Raw genomic sequence first — 21,280 nt, 5'->3', positions numbered from 1 at the left:
GATCAGTGATCCGATGCTCCCAGACAGCCATGGCAGGCTGAAGCAGCAGAGAAGCAATAACATTAATCAATGCTATGCTATGGCATAGCATTGAACCGTGTATGCAATTCAAGGATTGCATGTAATAGTCCCCTATGGAGACAGAAAAATTGTGTAAAAAAAAAGTTAAAGAATGGGAATTAACCCTAACAAAAGTTTGAATCACCCCCATTTTCCAATTTTTTTAAATTAAATAATGTAATAAAAAATAAACATAAACATGTGTGGTACCGCCATGTACATAAATGTCCAAACTATTAAAATACAAGGTTAGTTAAACTGCAAGGTCGATAGCATACGTGTAAAAAAATACCAAAAAGTCCAAAATTGTGCATTTTTGGTAACTTCATATGCCATAAAAACATTAATAAAAAGCAATCAAAAAGTCCCATAAAAGCAAAAAAAGGTACCCATAAAAACTATGGATCACAGCACAAAAAATGAGCCTCATACAGTCCCGTATGCGGAAAAATGTAAAATGTTATTGGGGTCAGGACATTTTTAAGCATACTAATTTTGGTGCATGTAGTTGTAATTTTTTTAAAGTAGTAAAATAAAATAAAACCTATATAAATTGGGTATCCTTGTAACTGTATGGACCTACAGCTAAGGTGTCATTTCTACTAAAAAGTGCACTGCATAGAAATAGAAGCCCCCAAAGGTTACAAAATGGTATTTTTTCTTTCAATTTCACCCCACAATTTTTTTTGTTTCGCCGTAGATTTTGTTATGAAATTATTGATAAATTACAAAGTACAATTGGTGACGCAAAAAACAAGCCCTCATATGAGTCTGTGGGTACAAAATTGAAAGCGTTCTGATTTTTAGAAGGTAAGGAGGAAAGAATAAGAGTGCAAAAAACGAAATTTGGCCCAGTCCTTAACCCCTTGAGGACTTAGCCCATTTGGGCCTTAAAGGGGTACTCTGCTGCTCAGCATTTGGAACAAACTGTTCTGAACCCTGGAGCTGGGGTCAGGAGCTCGTGACATCATGACCCTACCCCCTCATGACGTCACACCCCACTCCCTCAATGCAAGTCTATGGGAGGGGGCGTGATGGCTGTGACGTCACGAGCTCCCGGCACCATCTCCAGCATTTGGAACAGTTTGTTCCAAATGCTGAGCGGCGGAGTACCCCTTTAAATACTCAATTTTATTTTTGAATTTTTGATTTTTCCTCCTCACCTTCTAAAAATCATAACTCTTTTATATTTTTATCCACAGTTGTCCTTTGTAATTACATCACTCATTTTACCATAAAATGTATGGCACAACCAAAAAAAAATACTATTTGTGTGGGGAAATTGAAAAGAAAACTGCAATGTTGCAAATTTTGGAAGGTTTCGTTTTCACACTGTACAATTTATGGTAAAAATGACATGTTTTCTTTATTCTGTGGGTAAATACAATTAAAATGATATCCATAATTACCTACTTTTCGATTACTGTTTCGCTTTAAAAAAAAATCTCAAACTTTTTTAACCAAATGAGTACATTTAAAATCCCTTTTTCTTGATAACCTATAACTTTTTCATTTTTCCATATAAGCTACGGTATGAGGGCTCATTTTTTGCATGGGGATCTGTACTTTTTATTGATACCATTTGCTTATATAAAAATTTGTATAAATTTTTTATAAAAAAAATATTTGGGAATATGATGCAATTTTTGACTTTTTTTTACGTTTACGCCATTCACTGGGATAATTAACATTATATTTTGATAGTTCGGACATTTACACATGCGGAGATACCAAATATGTTTATTTATTTATAATTTTTTAAACTTTTTTGGGGTAAAATAGGAAAAAGGGACAATTTACATTTTTATTGGGGGAGGAGATTTTTCAAATTTTTTTCCTTTTATTTTTTCCTTTTTTATTACACTTTTTATGTCCCCATAGCAGACTATTTTTAGCAATCACTTAATTGCTAATACTGTTCAGTGCTATGCATAGGGCATGGCACTGATCAGTGTTATCGGCAATCTTCTGCTCTGGTCTGCTCGATCTCAGACCAGAGGAGAAGACCCGGGAGATGGACTGAGGCAGGTAAGGGACCTACGGCCGCCATTATTGATGATTGGATCCCTGCTGCAGCATCGCGGGCAATCAGATCATCCATTTTTCTGACCACAGCGTCACAGGTGCAATGATCTGTATTGGTCACGGCATCTGAGAAGTTAATGGCGGACATAAGCGCGATTACTCATGTCCGCCATTACCGGCGGGTCCTTGGCTGCTGATAACAGCCGGAACCTGCCATGCATGACACGAGCACCACTCCGATGCTCGCGGTCATCTACAGGACATAAATGTACGTCCTGGTGCGTTCAGTACCACCGCACCAGGGCGTACATTTACGTCCTGCGTCATTAAGGGGATAAAGGGGAACTCTGGTGGAATTTTTTTTTTCATCAACTGGTGCCAGAAAGTTAAACAGAGGAAAAACTGACAATTTAAAATTTGCCGGGATCGAAAGAGTTAAATCTAAACCTGGGATTAACATCGACCAGTATTTATTACAAAGAGAAACTTACTGGATTATACATACTGCTGCATCAGGTCCACTTGGCCTTAACGAGAAAGTTGACTATGCACCTTGTTTTTAAATGTATCACTATGTACACATTTTTTTACAAGTATATAATTTTTTGCTAACTTCTAATGACGTACTTTCAAAATGGCGACTAAAAGCCAATGGCGATGCCCTAAGAAGCATCACCAGGTACGTCAGATCAGATGGGCGGTCCAAAATAGTTTCTGATTGGCCGCTCACCTGTATAAGAAGCAGCACAGAGTTCCAGGTAGACATGGCCGGATGAAGCTCGTATAACGAGTGAAACAGAATCTGTCGCCTACTACATTTTACCCCCCCTGCACCGATCCCTCTCCCTAAATTGCATTTCATGCTGTGAGTATGTTTGAATAAAGGAACCTTTTCTAAAGAGAAGACTGGTGAGTTGCCGATTCATTCTTTTCCTTCATTGCCTTCTGAAGATTTGAACTTTTTGCCAAGTATCAGAGCACCACCACATCTCTATTTATACTTCTCCGTATAAGCGTCAGAGCCTATAATAGCAGTGCCGAATATCACTTCTTTGCTTCAGAGATTTGTAAATTACTTCTGTTTAAAAATCTTAATCCATCAAGAACTTATCAGCTGCTGTATGTTCCACAGGAAGTTATTTTCTTTTTGAATTTCCTTTCAGTCTGACCACCTCTCTGCTGACACCTCTGTTCATGTCAGGAACTGTCCAGAGCAGGACAAATCCCCATAGTAAACCTATCCCGCTCTTGACAGTTCCTGACATGGACAGAGGTGTCAGCAGAGAGAACTGTGGTCAGACAGAAAATAAATTAAAAAAAGAAATGAACTTCTTGTGGAGCATACGGCTTCTGATAAGTACTGGAAGGATTAAGATTTTTTAATTATTTACAAATCTGTTTAACTTTCTGGCACCAGTTGATTTAAAAAAAAATAGCTTTTCACCAGAGTACCCCTTTAAAAGTCTTCCGCATCATGTAGATTAAAGGGGTACTCCAGTGAAAAACATATTTTTTTCAAATCAACTAGTGGTTAGAAAAAAGAACAGCGCAAAAAGGAAAAATGACCGGAGAGGGAGGGGGTTAAAAAAATCTTAATCTTCCAGTATTTATCAGCTGCTGTATGCTCTTTTTTATTTCTTTTCTGTCTGACCATAGTGCTCTCTGTTAACAGGAACTGTCAGGAACTGTCCAGAGCAGGATAGGTTTGCTCTGGGGATTTGCTCCTGCTCTGGACAGTTCCTGACACAGACAGCGGTGTCAGTAGAGTGCACTGTGGTGAGACAGACAAGAAATTCAAAAAGAAAAGAACTTCCTCTGGAGCATATAACAGGTCATTTTTCATTTTTACACTTTTCTTTCACTTACAATTTTACACTTACAGACCCATATGAGGGCTTGTTTTTTGCGCCACCAATTTTACTTTGTAATACCATTAATCATTTTACCACAAAATCTACAGGGAAACCAGAAAAAAAATATTTGTGGGTCAAAATTGAAAAAAAATAAGCCGTTTTGTAAATTTTGGGGGCTTCCGATTCTATGTAGTGCACTCTTCAGTACAAATGACATCTTATCTTTATTCTTTAGGTCCATATGGTTACAAAGATACCTAATTTATATAGGTTTTATTTTATTTTACAACTTTAAAAAAATTATAACTACATGAACCAAAATTGGTAGGTTTAAAATTGTCCACTTCTGACCCTATAATTTTTCGTATATATGGATTTTGGCGCCATGATCTGATGCTTTTATTGAGAACATTTCTATTTTGATGGCACCTTTCGATTGTGTTTTACTCATTCTTTTCTAGTATATAAATCAACTGGTGCCAGAAATGTACCTTGCCTTATAAATACCCTGCAGTTGCTCGTGGATGGTTGGTTCCCTCATTGTTTCCTCCTGATGATGGTGTTTTCTCACCGAAACATGTAGAGGGAGGCAGTTCTGAATTGATTTTAACAGCGTGCGCACTATATACCTGATATCATGGCTCTGGCATACAATAATGAGTCATATCAGTGGTGGTACCTGACAGGTCCCCGCAGAACAGAAATGTGGATACCGTAGTTATCCACTAAAAAAGTGACCATACAGGATATAGTGGCACGTGTTTTTAACAGTCACAATCACTGGTTTACTTTTACTTCAAAACATTAAAAGTTAAGTTTTAGGTAAGTAGTAGTTATTATAGGTATTTTGTACCTCAGGCTTTTTAACCTATGGGGTAATTGTATTGACTTAGGAGTATGAGGCACAGTAATGTGGGAGCTGGAGGGGGACATGGGGCACAGTAATGTTGGGGTTGGGGGGTTATAATGCTGACATGACAAACAGTAATAGGGGTGGGGTGTTTGAGATGCTGACATGAGGCAGTAGGCACAGTAATGCGGGGGGGGGGGTTGCTGACTTGAGGCAAAGTATATAAAATGGGAAGGGGCAGGCAATCATCAGACACAACCGGATACGGGGCAGAAATGAGCCGACCGGAGTCACTGCTATGGATATTCCACCGTTCGGCCTAAATGTACATAGTAAGGCTCTTCTTAAAGGGGTACTCCGGTCAAAAAGTTATTTAGTCCAGAGCAGGATACCTCGGTCCATGTCAGGAACTGTCCAGAGAGGGTAGTTGTAACACTCACGTTTCTGTAGACAGGAATGCTTGTAGTAGTGGATCCGCTGGACCTGTGTGGCAGATGACAAGGACCTCACCAGGGAGAGGAGTCTAAGGTGCTGCTGGTTTTCACCAGAGCCTGCCGCAAAGTGGGATGGACTTGCTGCAGCAGGCAGAACCCAGGTCGCTACCCCTGGCACGGCTCGACCACACAGGCAGCTGAGGAGTTTCGAGGCACAGATATGAAATGGCAAATCATGGTCAGGATAGCAGAAGGTCATGGAAAGTGGCACAGGTGCATAGTCAGGGACGGAGCAGGAGGTCAAAGGCTGCAAAGGAGCAAGGTCAGGTCAGAGAGTTAAGGGTCAGTAACACGGCAAGACAACTAACATGTATGCTTTCTCTTGGCACTGGGGCAACAAAGGTGCGGCAGGGAAGTGTGGGAGGTGGAGGAACTTAAAACTGAGGCACAGGTGTTCACTTGATTATTGGGCATAATGGCCCTTTAAATCTCCTAGCTCCGGCGTGCGTGCGCACCCTAGAGGACGGGGACATGCGCGCCAGAGCAGAGAGGCAGGGGAGGAGGCAGGAGAAGCACCAGGTGAGTGATGGGCTTGGATTCCCATGCGGGTGCATCTCGCGATGCAAATCCCAGCCCCACCAGCATCAGGAGATGACGGGGCCATGCGCTCATGGCCAGCATGTGCGGCCGGAGCGCTAAACAGAGGTGTCAGCAGAGAGTACTGTGGTCAGACTGAAAATAAATTCAAAAAGAAAAGAACTTCCTGAGGAATCACTGCCACAATCTTAGACTGCTTGGCCTAAGTAAGACTTAGCAAGTATTTTAAAGTAAAGTTTTGCTGTATTGGGACTCATTCTGCTATTATTGTGCAGTATTTCATACCTGCAAGCTGTATGAATGTCTCTTAAGAAATCTGTACCAGAACCAGCAGGAAAAAAATCAAGAATATTACAACAAGATAATTTATAAGAATATCTTTTATTTTGGAAATATCGGAAAAATTCACAAAACTGCCCTAACAGTAATATGACAAATAGAAATGACAGTAATGATGACAGATATTTTAGTTCTTTTTTTCAGTCCCCGCCTCTAACAGAGTCATAATGTGTTAAAATTGCAATTTTACAAATGTCATATTGGCCTACAACTCTAATGAGCTAGAACTGTACATCATATTTAAACATTATATATACTTCATTTTTTTTTTTTTTTACAAATCCTTCATTTTTTATTAATCCTTCATGTATACCTTGTTTTGGCAATATGATATATGTGAGGTTTCTACTCCATTAGTAGAGCATCCTAAAAAAATTGCAGATGTGAGATTTTACATTAAAGTTTAACTAAAGTTTTTGAAAAATGTCTGTATTTCAGCACTGGGAACTACGGTAATTTTTCTAAATTACTCCTATGTTCAAATTGGTGCAGAAATACCCAAAGAGAGTACCGTTGTTGCCCACTCCCTGCCGCTCATAACTCTGCATTAAAAGCCACACTTCTTTCTTTGTCTGCTGGCTAACTATATCAAGCATGCGTTCCATTTAGATCACATGACATGGTAACGTCATGTGATCTTGACCGCATCATGTGACCGCACAACACAGATGTCCCTTCTGGTCTCGGAGCTACGGGACATGGAGACACCGGCAGAAATGACTACAGTTACTGTATGAGTTTATGAAATGGTCTTATGCTATGTTTTATGGATTGTGTAAAGTTAAAGAAACAGGTGAAAACAGGTGGAGCCCGGTAACACTGGTCTTATGTTCTATGTTTTATGACTTATGTTTTATGGATCATGTAAAGTTATAGTTGGAAACAGGTGGAACCTGGTAACATTAAAGAGGCGGGCACCAGCTGTGTTTTTTTTCCTGTATACTTGTATTTAATGGTTTGTGAACATGATGTTAGTTGTAGTCCGTCTATCTGATGAAGGGGACGGTCAGTTCCCGAAAGCGCTTATAATTGGACAATAAAGTTTCATCGTACATCTTATTCTGCTACCAACGTTCTTGGAGTGCCTGCTCGATTGAATGTCATATTTTTCAGCTACAGTTTATCTAAGTATGAGACCCAGTGTAATGGGATACACGGCACTTGGGTTTGAGCTTTGTACGGTTACTTGGGAGACAGAGCAAGGGGTTGGCTCCTAAGGCAGTGTTACGAGCGGCATGAAGTGGGGAAAAACAGCGCTCTGATCACTTATTTATGTGCCAAACATAAGAGTAATTTTGAAAAATGACAATAGTGCATAGTGCAGTTATTTTCCCAAAAAAACTTTGTAGCTACGCTTTCGACCATACAATGGTTGGTACTGCTAGTAGGCAAAGGCAACTTAAGAACTCTTTACAAAATGTTACATTTAAGTAAAAATGACTGATTTCTACCATCAAAACATTGGGGGGAAAAAACCCTCTTACAATATATTAAGAAGTTTAGAGCAGCATCTTTGGTAAAGGTTCCTTCACTTTAAATGCAAAAACTATATACTTTTTTCAAAAGGTGACCACAGAGTGAACCCACTGCCTATGTCTCCACTTCCACTGCCACTGCCACTGCCACTGCCAGATCCACTGGGTTCCTCGCCTTCAGCACATCTGTTGCACCCACACTGCGTTGCTTCGTACACTGTTACAAGGGCTTTTGTGCCATCTGGGCAAGGTAACTCGAAAGTCTTGGAAAGGGTTTCTGTTACTGAACAGCAGCGGCAATGGGTAACTGGGATCCAGAGGCTGCTATAGCCTGTCTTAGAGTGACAGTATCCACTACAAGACGATAATATGACCTAAACGGAAAAAAATAATAATAATTCAGTTCAAACATTTCAATATTCAGTGCTAATGTCTCCCAATACAGTGACTGTTAAGTGGTTGTCTGGTAACTAACTTTTATGTGTAAATATGGCCAGGTTGGGCTATTAGTCTCCCTATAAGCAATATATTTTTAACATCACATTACATTACACAAAACAATGTACAATGTATCATATAATGATCCAGGTCATTTAATGTACACTTAATCTGCATTATAAGGGTCCATGCATATGGCTGCATGTGTGTGCACAGATACGTAGTACAGTGCCTATAGACTGCTATGGATCCAATTTTATATTTTCCATCCATCCATCCATGGTGTGCTCCCTCCAGCATACTGTCTTTCACCGTTGCTGCAAACTGTTGGTCTGTGTCCTGCTCTCCATGATACTGCTTCAATTCCCACTGCAGTTCCCTCTCTGACCCATAGGGTGTGTGCACACTCTGTCATTTAAAGGGGCATGCACCCGAAACCTGTCCCTCTCCTGTCCTGACTCTCCACCAATCAGCTCCGATTGCATCTTGGTGCCTGAGCAATACTGTGGTAGTCTCCATACCTAAGGCTACCACATAGAACTTCATTTATTTCTCATAATTTCTAAACTGCTTTAAATAACCTATATTGTGATAATCTTTCTGGGTAATGTGGCCCACTTATTCCATTTATTACTCTGGTTGCCTAACTTTGATTGTTACATTGAATAAAATGTCCCTTCTTGACCTCTACTTACGTTGGCATTGCATTCTCCGGATGTTAGTTTTACATGGGTGGGAACAGCGTGACAGTCGTCCCTCTTTTTCTCTGCAAATGAAAAAATAAACATAAGTTGAGTTTTAGAAGATAAGCTGGTAAACATCAGTCAATGTAAGATTGAAAACCATCACAAGTAATTTCATAGGAGTGGAGGCAAAATGTTGAAGACCGCGCCAAAAAATATGGTCAGTAACAGGCAAAAAAAATGTCAGCACCTGAGCAATACAAAAGTTGCTGAATTAATGACTATGGTTATCTGTCAGTGACAGCAATATTAACGCATTAAGAAATCCCATCAAAGATGGTCTACATTAAAAAACCTGTTGGGTAATGCACATCCATGGGGAAATAAGAGTAATTCTCATCTTGATAGAAAATACTGATCTGGTGATAGTTGTAAAGGTGACTGTAGACCCTGGAAAACTGTAGGAAGTCTTAATTCCTTTAGGTATCTACCCCATGACATGGCAATTTGGTGAGAATTTGGTAAGCAGTGAGAATTAGTTACCAGGAGGTACCAGTAAGACTGGACATGTAAAATACATCCTTTCCGACCTATGTTTCCACCTATGGCAGCCCTACGATGAGAGACTGCTAGGCCCCATACCTATTGAATTGTCAGCAGATCTATCTCAAACGTAAGAGAACTTTGAAAGGACCCAAATAAAAAAGTAATCTACAAAAATGTGTCCAAAAATTATGACCCCAAAAAACTAAATAAAAAAACTTAGCATGTTTTTTTTTTCTTTCTTGAATTCTTACCACACTTGAGCTTGGGACAGCACTGGTTGTTCTGTTTCACAGCCACTAACCGCTCATCACCGTCACAGGTTGGTACAGTGTTGCAAGTACATTCTGTATAAAAAGAAAAATATTCAACTTAAAAGGCTATCCCCTTCTATTTTAATATATATATATATATATATATATATATATATATATATCAAAAAGCCCAGTGCAGCACTCCAAATAAAGTAAAAAAATCTAAATGTATTCCATTTCATGGGTAAAATATGCAGATAGCGATATTTTGCACTTGAGATGAAATCAATTTCTATTTTTTTCACATTATTTGGAGTGCTGCACTGGACTTTTTGTTTTTTGTTTTTGTATCCTGAAAGGGACATTGTGGACCGGGTCCCTAACCTTTACCTGCACCCGCACCTTATATTGTTTTAGGGTTCCATCTTTGGAAAGAGTGCTGCTATCCTTTGCTATATATATATATATATATATATATATATATATATATATATATTTATATAAAACCATAAAAGATGGATATTTATAGCAGCAAGAGATAATGGGGTCATTTTGTGGAGTTGAGGAAAATGTATTTATCGTTTCCACGATGTGCGGTATGTTAGGATCAATTTCTTTATATTTATGCAAATTTTCTCAAAACTTGCATCTCATAAATTTCTGGTCACTGTATGCACAACCAGTGAAAAATTAGCAAAAATCACTTAAGAGACAGGGATGTTAGAAACTTGCAAAGTTTTTCCGCAAAATGGCCAAAAAATATGCCAAAGATATACACCAAAATAAATACAAAAGCAATAATAAATGCCCCCATGGAGCCTTGCCAGGACCTTCAGCATCTTAGACATGTTAAGTCACACAGGCTGCATTATTTGTCATTGCATAAAGAGGTGCGACTTGTAATGATGGCCTGGGCACCAGGGCAGGCTCTGCCTATAGGCAAAATAGGCAGCATCTTGGAGCGCCCTCTTGATAGGGGGTGCCCCTCTATCCACCGCAAGAAAGTTAAACAGCCACTATCTGAACGACTTACTCAACCAGCAGCACCACTGTAACCCCCACACCAGTAGTAAGGTAATTACATAAAGAGGGGGTTTGTTACAGTGTGTCACCCCAGGAGTAAGCAGATTACATGAGTAGGAGGTTTATTACAGTGCATCACTACAATAGTAAGGAAATTATATGAAGAGAAGGTTTGTTACAGTGTGTCACCCCCATAGTAAGTTAATTACATTAGGAGGCTTGTGTGTCACCCCAGTAGTAAGATGATTACATGGGGAGGAGGTTTGTTACAGTGTGTCACCCCAGGAGTAAGGAAATTACATGAGGAGGCTTGTTACAGTGTGTCACCCCAGTAGTAAGATGATTACACGGGGAGGAGGTTTGTTACAGTGCGTCACTACAATAGTAAGGAAATTATATGAGGAGAAGGTTTGTTACAGTGTGTCACCCCCATAGTAAGCTAATTACATGAGGAGGCTTGTTACAGTGTGTCACCCCAGTAGTAAGATGATTACATGGGGAGGAGGTTTGTTACAGTGTGTCTCCCAAATATTAAGAGGCGTGTCAAAGGGTTGGCCAATGGGCGGAGTCAAGGGGATGGCAAAATTAGCTTTTGCTTAGGGTGGTAAAAATCCCTGCACCAACCCTGTGGGCACCCTCTATCCCATATGTGGTGTCCAAATCTATGGAAAGGCACCTCCGCAGAATGCAGCTTCGTTCCTTAGAGAATTGATTGGGTAATGTTATCTAGGCTGCAGTCTTGCAGTGCTATATGTCCACTGTATTAATGTAATATTTTGGTACCATATGGAGCACCATAAAGGTGACCATTCATAGAAGGTATTGCACAGGGCACAAATCTGTTTATAGCTAGCTCTGCTTTTACTCTGTGCTCAGTTTTAATTTGGTCTTAAAGGCTACCTCTCATCAAATAAACTTTTGATATATTTTAGATTAATGAATGTTGAATAACTTTCCAATAACATGTTAATGAAAAATATGCTTCTTTCTATTGTATTTTTCCCGATCAGTCCTGTCAGCAAGCATTTCTGACTCATGCTGGAGTCCTAAACACTCAGAGCTGCCAGCCTGCTTTGTTCACAGCCAAACAGGCTGTGAACAAAGCAGTCTGGCAGCTCTGAGTGTTCTCCTTTGTGAACAAAACAGACTGGCAGCTCGTAGTGTTTAGGACTCCAGCATGAGTCTGAAATGCTTGCTGCCAGGACTGGTAGGGAGACCCCTAGTGGTCATTTCTTCAAAGTGTAAAATTAAATAGAAAGAAGCATATTTTTTAATAACATGCAATTGTAAAGTTATTCTGCATACATTAATCTATAATATATCAAAAGTTTTTTTGATGAGAGGTACCCTTTAAAGGGGTACTCCCCTGGAAAACATTTTTTTTAAATCAACTGGTGCCAGAAAGTTAAACAGATGTGTAAATTACTTATATTTAAAAATCTTAATCCTTCAAGCATTTATCATCTGCTATATGCTCCACAGGAAGTTCTTTTTCTTTTTGAATTCCCTTTCTGTCTGACTACAGTGCTCTCTGCTGACACCTCTGTCCATTTTAGTAACTGTCTGGAGTAGGATAGGTTTGCTACTACTCTGGACAGTTCCTAAAATAGACAGAGGTGTCAGAAGTGAGCACTGTAGTCAGACAGAAAGAAAATTAAAAAAGAAAAAAAACTTCCTGTGGAGTATACAACAGCTGATAAGTACTGAAAGGATTAAGATTTTTTAAATAGAAGTAATTTACAAACTAGTTTAACTTTCTGGCACCAGGTGATAAAAAAAATTTTTTTTCTATAGGAATACCCCTTTAACCAGAAGATCATATTAATAAGGCAGACTGGTTGAAGGGAAGTGGCGGACAACCTCACTAAGAAAACTGTGGTTGCTAGGGGGTAGATTCCTAGTAACAAAATGTTCAGACATTTATCAGCCTTTTAATGTAAATTAATGAAAAGGGGGGGGGGGGTGGAATTAGCAGTAGTCAAACCAGAATATTCACCAAAGCAGACTGCAGTGTTAATCAGATTTGTCTCATATTGAAAAGACTGTGAATACTCATACTCATACTACAGTGAATACTCATACTGTTATATTTGGCAATTACACTTACCGCATGTCTGAATTGGGCAGCAATGGTCAGAGGGGTTAAAACGTGTAACCAGTTTTTCATATGATTTGCAGGTCTTCCTTGGGCAAGTTCTGTCCTCACAGACATCCTATGTATTAATATAAAATAAAAGAAAAAATTTGAATGTTTGCCGCTGCTCATACTGTCTATAAGAAAATCTTAATAGGAGGATGTTTGGATGTCTTGACTTACCCTAGTTGTGGTCGAAATTATAACTGTTGTAGTTGTCTGTGAAAAAAATTCAAGATAACAGAACTCAGATGACAATGAATTATTTACGCCATCTAATGGACAATAAATCATAGACTGTTTTATTTCTATAGTCTCTTCAGGTGTTAAACTACAATCCAAAAGGCCTAATATTTTTTTATCAACAATAAAAATATAGTACCACAGGGATTAGGAAGCATAGTTGAAGTTAGTACATACACAGAATATACTGTCTTTTTGGCAGAAACCAAGTGTGTGATTTCCTATCATGGCCAGCAATATTAACAGTAAATGTAAAGTAGGCAGATAGGGGAGATTTATCACAACCTGTCCAGAGGAAAAGTTGCTGAATTGCCCATGGCAACCAATCAAATCGCTTCTTTCATGAAAAGGCCTCTGAAAAATGAAGGAAGCGATCTGATTGGTTGCTATGGGCAACTCAGCAACTTTTCCTCTGGACAGGTTTTGATAAATCTCCCCAATAATTTCTATATGTTCAGTACTTTTCCTTACTATTGTAACCATAAGGTGCGTAATATATATTCACAGTTTGAACACTCCCAACACCACCTACCACGCCCCTGTCCTCATCACTACTTGCCTGCCTAGCAAAGGAAGTGTCTCCTCCACTTCTTGGCTGGGTAGTAGCTGCTGACTGTCCTCTAGTAGATCGCCCTGACTAACAAGTGGAGCTGAACCCACAGCATTGGATACTTCTATGGGGGAGGGTACAGCATAGGACAGAGGCAATTGGAGGACAGGGACTGCTACCGGATAATGCCAACTCATGGTTTAGTCTGAGGAGCCCACCGACTGTTGACTGGGGGTATCAGATGTCACTTGTGATGAAGTGGTTAACCAGTCAATTTCAGAAGATGGGTTGCTGGTTGAGACACGACCGCTAACTGATACCAGGAGCTCAGGCCTCTCATTGTGACTCCTGCTGCCACTCACCCTTAGTCTGCTGTGATCTCTGTCTGTGCCTGATGAATTTTGGCCTCTGCCACTCTTCTGTGCACTTCCTGGCACTTCTCTGCCTGACATAGTGCGTATATGAGGGGAGTACAGTACACTCCACTACGCTAAAACAGTATTTGTCTAGAACAGCAGCAGGTGTGTACTTTTGGCTGTCCTTTCACACTAACTAGGCCCTTAAGACTTTAACAGGAACAAAATGGTACACCATGTAGATGTATGTATGTGGTATGCACTTATGAGGGGAATACAATGCGCTCCAGTATGCTTAAAACAGTATTTGTCTGCAACACCAGCAGGTGTGTACTTTTTCCTGCCCTTTCAAGGTACCTAGGCCCTTAAGACTTTAACAGGAACAAAATGGTAACCCACGTAGATGTACGTAATTGGTATGCACTTATGAGGGGAGTACAATGTGCTCCAGTACATTTGAAACAGTATTTGTCTAAAACACCAGCAGGTGTGTACTTTTCCCTGGCCTTTCATCACAGTAACTAGGCCCTTAAGACTTTAACAGGAACAAAATGGTACACTTCTTAGATGTACGTATGTGGTATGTACTTATGAGGGGAGTACAATGCGCTCCAGTACGCTTAAAACAGTATTTGTCTACAACACCAGCAGGTGTGTACTTTTGGCTGGCCTTTCACAGTGACTAGGCCCTTGAGACTTTAACAGGAACAAAATGGTACACCAGTTAGATGTACGCACAGGTTACACTTGATAGAGGACAATGCGCTTTTAGTGCTCTGCTTACCCTAACTGGCTGGCTACTATTCACTTTTCAATTGTTGTACACATCAGTGCTGCACCAAACAGTCGCTGTGTACTACATCCAAAATTGCACTTTCTCTCTCAATCTCACTCCCTTCCTTATCAGTGCTTCTAGGCTGGATTTGAGCTTGAGGTTAATCACTGCTGTAATACACCCACAATTGAACTCTCTCTCAATCTCTCTCCCTTCTCTATGAGTGCTTCCAGGCTGGATTTGGGCTTGAGGTGAATTGCTGCTGTAAAAAAGCTTTTCTGTGCGACACACTGCTCTCTGTCCCTCTCTCTCTGCAATAGAAAGCTGAAGTGAGTAGCCACAAGATGGCTGCCGATTATATAGGGCTGTCACATCACAGGGGTGGCTGGCTGCTGATAGGCTGCATCCAGCATGTGATTCAGGGTCATCCTGTTGACCCTTGTTCCTGCCTTCCCAGGATTCCTTGCCACATGTCCTCACATGTGGATCCACCATTTAAGATGCCCTGGAGCCTGGGCCGCATTTAATGGAGTTTAATGAAGCTATTTTCTCCTCAAATTTGTAACAAATTCGGATTCATCAGATTTGATTCGCTCATCCCTAACTCCCGCCAAAGTCGCACATAGTAACCGCAACTAAAAATAAATAAAACGTTTCAACCACACCTTATTTTTCAGAAGCTACACCCTCTTTAACAAAATCGTACCACTTTAAGGGTATGGTGGAAAAAGTGTTTAAAACACATAATTAATGTGGTGTGCCAGTTTTTCACAAAACTTTGCCAGAATTCTGGTGCATTTTCAAAAGAAAATCTGTCCCATGCTGTCCTTATAATAATCATATCTAATCACTGTACAGATCGTACTATCATTTCACTGTACTTACTGTGATAGGAGGAGGAGGAGCTGAAATAAGAAGGAAATTATGGTCAGTGATAGACTACTGACTACATGTATAATATATCACAAATAATAATAGATCATGCAAAAGCTGTAAAGTTCTGTTTAGTACTTACGGCATTCATAGGTTGGACAGCACTGGGTATCTGTATTGATTGTTACAAGTGGGATGAGTCCATCACAATAAGGTGGTGGATTGCATGGTTGGCACTCTGTAAGATCAATGGAATAAACCATTTGTAGATATGATTTAGTTCACACTCAAGCTACCAATGTATGGTCTAGAGTGGTAGTCCTCAAGTTATTTTTTGTTCACTGTTGCAAAGTTGCAACTCCCAACATGCTTTGACAGGTGTAGATGTACCTTTCACATTGGTTAGAAACCCCTAGTCTAGATAGTGTTTTATGCCTGTTTGTTATTCATCATAAATAGACAACATGCTCTTAATAACTTAAACAACATGCTCCTAAGTAGCTTACGGCATTCAAAGACTTTGCAGCAATGGTCCTTCCATGTGACAAACACTGGAATCTCTCCTTTCTTGGTGCAGTCTGGCACTGGACACTCGACATCTTTGCATTCAGGCTGTAATGATATTATTATGGCTATTCACTATGTATCTGCAGGCAATTTTTATATGAAACATGACACTATGAAGCAGTGGATTATACTTACAATGGTTGGAGGTGTCGTAGGTATGGGTGTTGGGGGTACTGCAAAAAAAGAAAAAAAAAACAGTCTGAACAAAATATTCACAACTTCTTAAAGATCACAAATAAATCAATAAATCCATGGGCCTGTTAAGATTATATCATCCTTTCAGATTTGTGAATATTAAAAATGTGCTTATTTTATTCCTCACAAACATACTAATAGGTTAATCTGTCATTTGGATGAGCCCCAATAGGGTGAGGGACTGATATAGGTAAGGATGATCATACATCATACATTTATATTTATATATATATATATATATATATATATATATATATATATATATATATATATAATCATACATTATATATATATATATATATATATATATGTGTGTATATATATATATATATATATATATATATATATTTGTATTTCAGCAGAATAGTAAACGAAAACCTTTTACAGTGTCAGCCACTGTGCATAGAGAGAGATTAGACAAAAAGCCTTCTTTCCCAAAAGATACCTCCTATTGTCTTATGTCTATTGGTTGTGTCTGGTATTGCAGATCAGCTCCGTTTACTTATAATAAAATAATTGGAAGATTGGTGAGGGTATTATTAATAAGACCGCCTCCAATCCCCATAATTAAGGAAAAATGCAGCCAGGGACCAATTAGGTGGGCAGCGCATGTGCAACGACCACAACATCCATCCATCCATCTGTTTGGAAGACCCATAGAGGATAGAGCGGTGGCTGCATTTTTACTTCCCAGTGTTTGTACTTCTATCGATTCACAAGATATCCCCTATCCTGTGTACAGGGGATAAATTGCTAAGTTGGAAACTGTGAGTGTGGCCAAATCTAGTCAAGATTCTCAAGTGGTTAAGGGGTAGGTTAATCATTGTATATTAATATATATTAAAATCCCATCATATCGTCATATTATAGTTACTCGGTTGATACGTGTCACCTGTAGTTACTTATGTATTAGAAAGGAAATTAACAAATTAGTATTGGTAACTTACGGCAATCATACGTGGGGCAGCACTTATTATCTTCGTTGGCCTTCACTATTACTGTGTCACCTTCATTACAGTTGTGGACTTTACATTTGGACACATCACAAGGCTGTTAGATTAAAAAAAAAATCCACATCATTTACAGGAGAAGATCCGTACAAAAAATTGTGCTCAGCTCAATGTCAGGCTGATTCTTGACAAGAAGATAGCATCACAACACAACAATCCATTTTAAAGTATTTCAATTTAAATTAAGAATTAAAGAGTCTTTGAGTAAATTCTAAATAAAGAAAAGGAAACTCACCGTTGGAGCCGGTGTAGTCTGTAAAATAAATGCCAAATATTTACAATGATATAAAAGTAAGATTTAGTAAGTATACAAGATATTTTTAGTTAGCTAGTCTAGTATTCTCTGACAAGAAATTCTGTAACTTGCCCTTCCTGTATGTCTCCCTCCTAGGTAGGTGGTAATGGTGCTAAAACATATATAGGCTTTTAATTTATAAAAAGTATAACAAATATAAATATAGCCCGTAAAAAAAAAGAAAAAAATTTTACATTTTAACATAAAAATAAGGGAAAATCCTGATAGACAGTACAACAAATATAAATATGGACAGAAAAGGATAGCAAATTTTTTTTTGTAAAAAAATAGGCCAAAATTTTAAAACCTAGTACAATATTTGACCAGCAACCATCAGAGCAAAAACTATAGTTATTGTGATTGCTAAAAATAAAAAAGGAATAAGCAAAATTTCTATTCCTATGATTGATGTTAATATTTAACCTTCTTTTTAATGTAAATAAATGAGCAACAATCCTAAAAGTTAATGTGAAAACATATATTTCATAATTTACTAAATTAACCAAAAACCCTAAAAGTTAATATTAACAAATGCTTTATATACTGTAAAACCAGAATAATAAAACATATTAAATATGACAGAGGAAATTAATGAGATCATACAGAAGGCATACAGTACATAAAAAGTAAAATACTATGGGTACTTACAGTAGGAAAGGGTACTGTAAAAAAACAAAAAAACAAAAACAAAATTACATTAGTTCACAAACCGTGCCAAGTACTTTAAAACCTTAACATTATAGTGCACTTAATTTATTAAAGATACACATTAGTAAGTACTGATATTTATACACACACATATATATTTATATTTATAGAGAGCGAGAGAATAAGAGAGAGAGAATATGAAGATGAAGCTGGAAGCAGGGAGCCGCCATGCCTCCTCCATATAGCTCTCTGGGACAGCCGAAGATACCCAAACGGCTCCCCGATAGAGCTAAATGGAGGGGGCGTGGTGGCCCCCGCTTCCGGTGGGGGTCATGACACACCACTGGGGAGGAAGGTTGGGACTCCATACAGCAGATCGTGGGAGGCCCTAGCAGTCGAACTCCCCGCGATCTTAAACTTATCCTGTGGATAGAAATTGTTTTTTTTCCACGATACTTCTTCTTTAAGTCTTAAACATCCCCCTCCCCATAATCTTCATGAATACAATACATTTCATCACATGGAGAAATGAATGAATATGGACTTACCGCACTCATAGTGATTGCAGCATGGGTCCCGTATGTTAACTTCTTGCAGGAAAGACTGTGCATCACATTCTGGCAGAGTGCAGATAACACCCTCACATTCATCCTGTAGAAGAATCAGATACATATATTGAGTATCACAGCACACAGAGTTACTCATAGGACCATTCAATTATAAACTAAGGGGACTGAGTAGAATATGAATCCACTTAATCTTTCCTGTTTGCAGAATACAGGCTGTTTCATGACAGTCTATGGTCCGTGTCCCATTCATAAAATACAGAATGCTACTATTGTTACATATGAAATTATAAGACAATTTTGGAAAGAAAATGGCATTAGGCCAACTACGGATGATGGTTGGAAGTCATACCTTTGGAGGTTGTGTAGGAGGTTCTGGAGGTACTGTTGACAAAACATAGGATTGCTTTATGGTAATTATACGTTAATTAGGATTTATTGTTTTTTTAATGTAAATCTTGTACTTGGTGGTTTCCTTCAATGCTAACAAATATACACTCAATACTATGGATGGTGGAGTCACTTATGTTCAGGGTTTCTATGATCACTTACAGCATATAAATTCTGGACAGCAGTAGAGTTCAGGGTCTTGTGTTATCACTGGTGGCTTGCCACCTTCACATACAGGAAGGGGATTGCATTCATGTGTGCATTCTGTAATAAAAGTCAGTGTAAACTTTTCTATGTAGAGAGACTTCAGAGAATTAAGCATGACATTTCCTAAATATCAAACCAATATCTAGAATCAAATATTTTAGCATGAAGGGGTTTTGATATTCCTCCAACTCTACTGGCAAGGTGTTCATTGTACAAATAGTATTCACATGGATTATAGAGAAGCAGTTACATGAGACATTCACATTAAAGGGGTACAACGGCCCTAAGACACGACTCTGCCCCCTGTGTGATGTCATGTCCCGCCCCCTCAATGCAAGTCTATGGGAGGGGCCATGACATGGGGGCGGAGTCGTGTCATCATGATACTCCGTCATCGTGGTTGTGAGGCATAAGACTTGGAGCCTCCAGTGCTTCCTGCAGTGCTAACAGGTGAGTCCTTTGGATAGGAGATAAGATGTCTTAGGGTGCATTCACACTACGTTTTGTACATACGGGTGCCGGATCCAGCGGGGGGAGGGGCAAACTGGGCGCTCCCGTACCCGGGCTGTATCAACCCGTGACTCCATTTACTTTAATGATCCTACCGGAGTCAAACGGTGGCTCCGGTCGGCTCAGTTTTGACCCGTATGTGGTTTTGGACCGGACCTAAAACCGTAGTATACTAAGGTTTTAGGTCCGGTCAGGTAACCGCATACAGGTCAAAACTGAGCCAACCGGAGTCACCGTTTGACTCCGGTCAGATCATTAAAGTAAATGGAGTCATGGGCTGATCCAGCCGGGGTACAGGAGCGCCCGGTTTGCCCCTCCCCCCATCGGATCCAGCACGTGTATGTACAAAACGTGGTGTGTATGCACCCTTGGGGCCGGAGTACCCCTTTAAGCCAAGGCCCTGAAATAATGATATTGTTGGAAGTGATTTCTTTATGGAGGATGTTGACTATAAGTCTACAAGGTTCATTGCAGATTGTATCCTGGGAATGAAGATCTCACAGTGGCCGTCACTATGTATACTGTAATGCTTTATTATGAGCCCAGCCCTTTTCATTTTATATTCATCTTTCACATTGTGGATCATGATACTCACCACACACATAGTGGGGGCAGCAAATATCAGCCCAGGGGATGACTTTGATAGAAGCTCCCTCCTTGGTACAGGAGGGCACAGCCTCACAGAGCACGTTCTCACATACATTCTGTAATACATCAGAGACAATGTCATATAATCAGCATCATTATAAGCGCATATGTTTATTATACAGATTTAACATCAAAGTCCCCAAATCTTAGCTGCCATAGTTTCTTTTGGTATCAAATTTACTGACTTCCATACAAATAGTAATACTTACATCATAAACTTCAGGTTACCCGATAGATCATTTATAATTCTAAAATAATTTATAAATAACAGGTGTCTATCTGGCTCATTCTCATGACCACTCAACAAACCAAAGGGATATAGTCAATATAACAACTCTGATAATGTGCAAATGCATAAAAACACAGTCTTTGCCATCAGAAGCGCAACTTAAAGGGGTACTCTTGTGGAAAACATTTTTTTTTTTTTAAATCAACTGGTGCCAGAAAGTTAAACATATTTGTAAATGACTTCTATTTAAAATGTTAATTCTTCCAGTACTTATCAGCTGCTGTATGCTCCAGAAGAAGTTCTTTTCTTTTTACATTTATTTTCTGTCTGACCACAGTACTCTCTGCTGACACCTCTGTGAATGTCAGGAACTGTTCATAGTACAAGCAAATCCCCATAGAAACCTATCCTGCTTCGGACAGTTCCTGACATCGACAGAGATGTCAACAGAGAGCAATGTGGTCAGACAGAAAATACATTTAAAAAGAAATGAACTTCGTCTGGCACATA

General features: G+C 39.2%; 1 protein-coding gene across 1 annotated transcript in view; it reads right to left on the bottom strand.

Annotated features, from left to right (window-relative positions):
- Nucleotides 1-6,756: 6,756 nt before the first annotated feature.
- Nucleotides 6,757-21,280, bottom strand: part of LOC130293192 (mucin-2-like) — a 217,175-nt gene continuing 202,651 nt past the window's right edge. Inside the window, exons 87-102 of the mRNA XM_056541694.1 lie at nt 20,489-20,597; nt 19,339-19,440; nt 19,139-19,170; nt 18,769-18,871; nt 18,221-18,234; nt 17,513-17,530; nt 17,215-17,317; nt 16,208-16,245; nt 16,012-16,117; nt 15,648-15,743; nt 15,518-15,537; nt 12,892-12,927; nt 12,682-12,787; nt 9,552-9,644; nt 8,767-8,837; nt 6,757-8,007 (exon numbers count right to left, since the gene is read on the bottom strand). Of these exons, the coding sequence (XP_056397669.1) occupies nt 7,705-8,007; nt 8,767-8,837; nt 9,552-9,644; nt 12,682-12,787; nt 12,892-12,927; nt 15,518-15,537; nt 15,648-15,743; nt 16,012-16,117; nt 16,208-16,245; nt 17,215-17,317; nt 17,513-17,530; nt 18,221-18,234; nt 18,769-18,871; nt 19,139-19,170; nt 19,339-19,440; nt 20,489-20,597 (1,350 nt within the window). The 3' untranslated portion in view covers nt 6,757-7,704. The remainder of the gene's footprint in view (nt 8,008-8,766; nt 8,838-9,551; nt 9,645-12,681; nt 12,788-12,891; nt 12,928-15,517; nt 15,538-15,647; nt 15,744-16,011; nt 16,118-16,207; nt 16,246-17,214; nt 17,318-17,512; nt 17,531-18,220; nt 18,235-18,768; nt 18,872-19,138; nt 19,171-19,338; nt 19,441-20,488; nt 20,598-21,280) is intronic.

This window comes from Hyla sarda, chromosome 10 (assembly GCF_029499605.1).
Source record: "Hyla sarda isolate aHylSar1 chromosome 10, aHylSar1.hap1, whole genome shotgun sequence".
Classification (NCBI taxonomy): Eukaryota; Metazoa; Chordata; class Amphibia; order Anura; family Hylidae; genus Hyla; species Hyla sarda.
The sequence above is the reverse complement of the archived record's forward strand: the minus strand, read 5'-3'. Positions and strand labels throughout refer to the sequence as shown.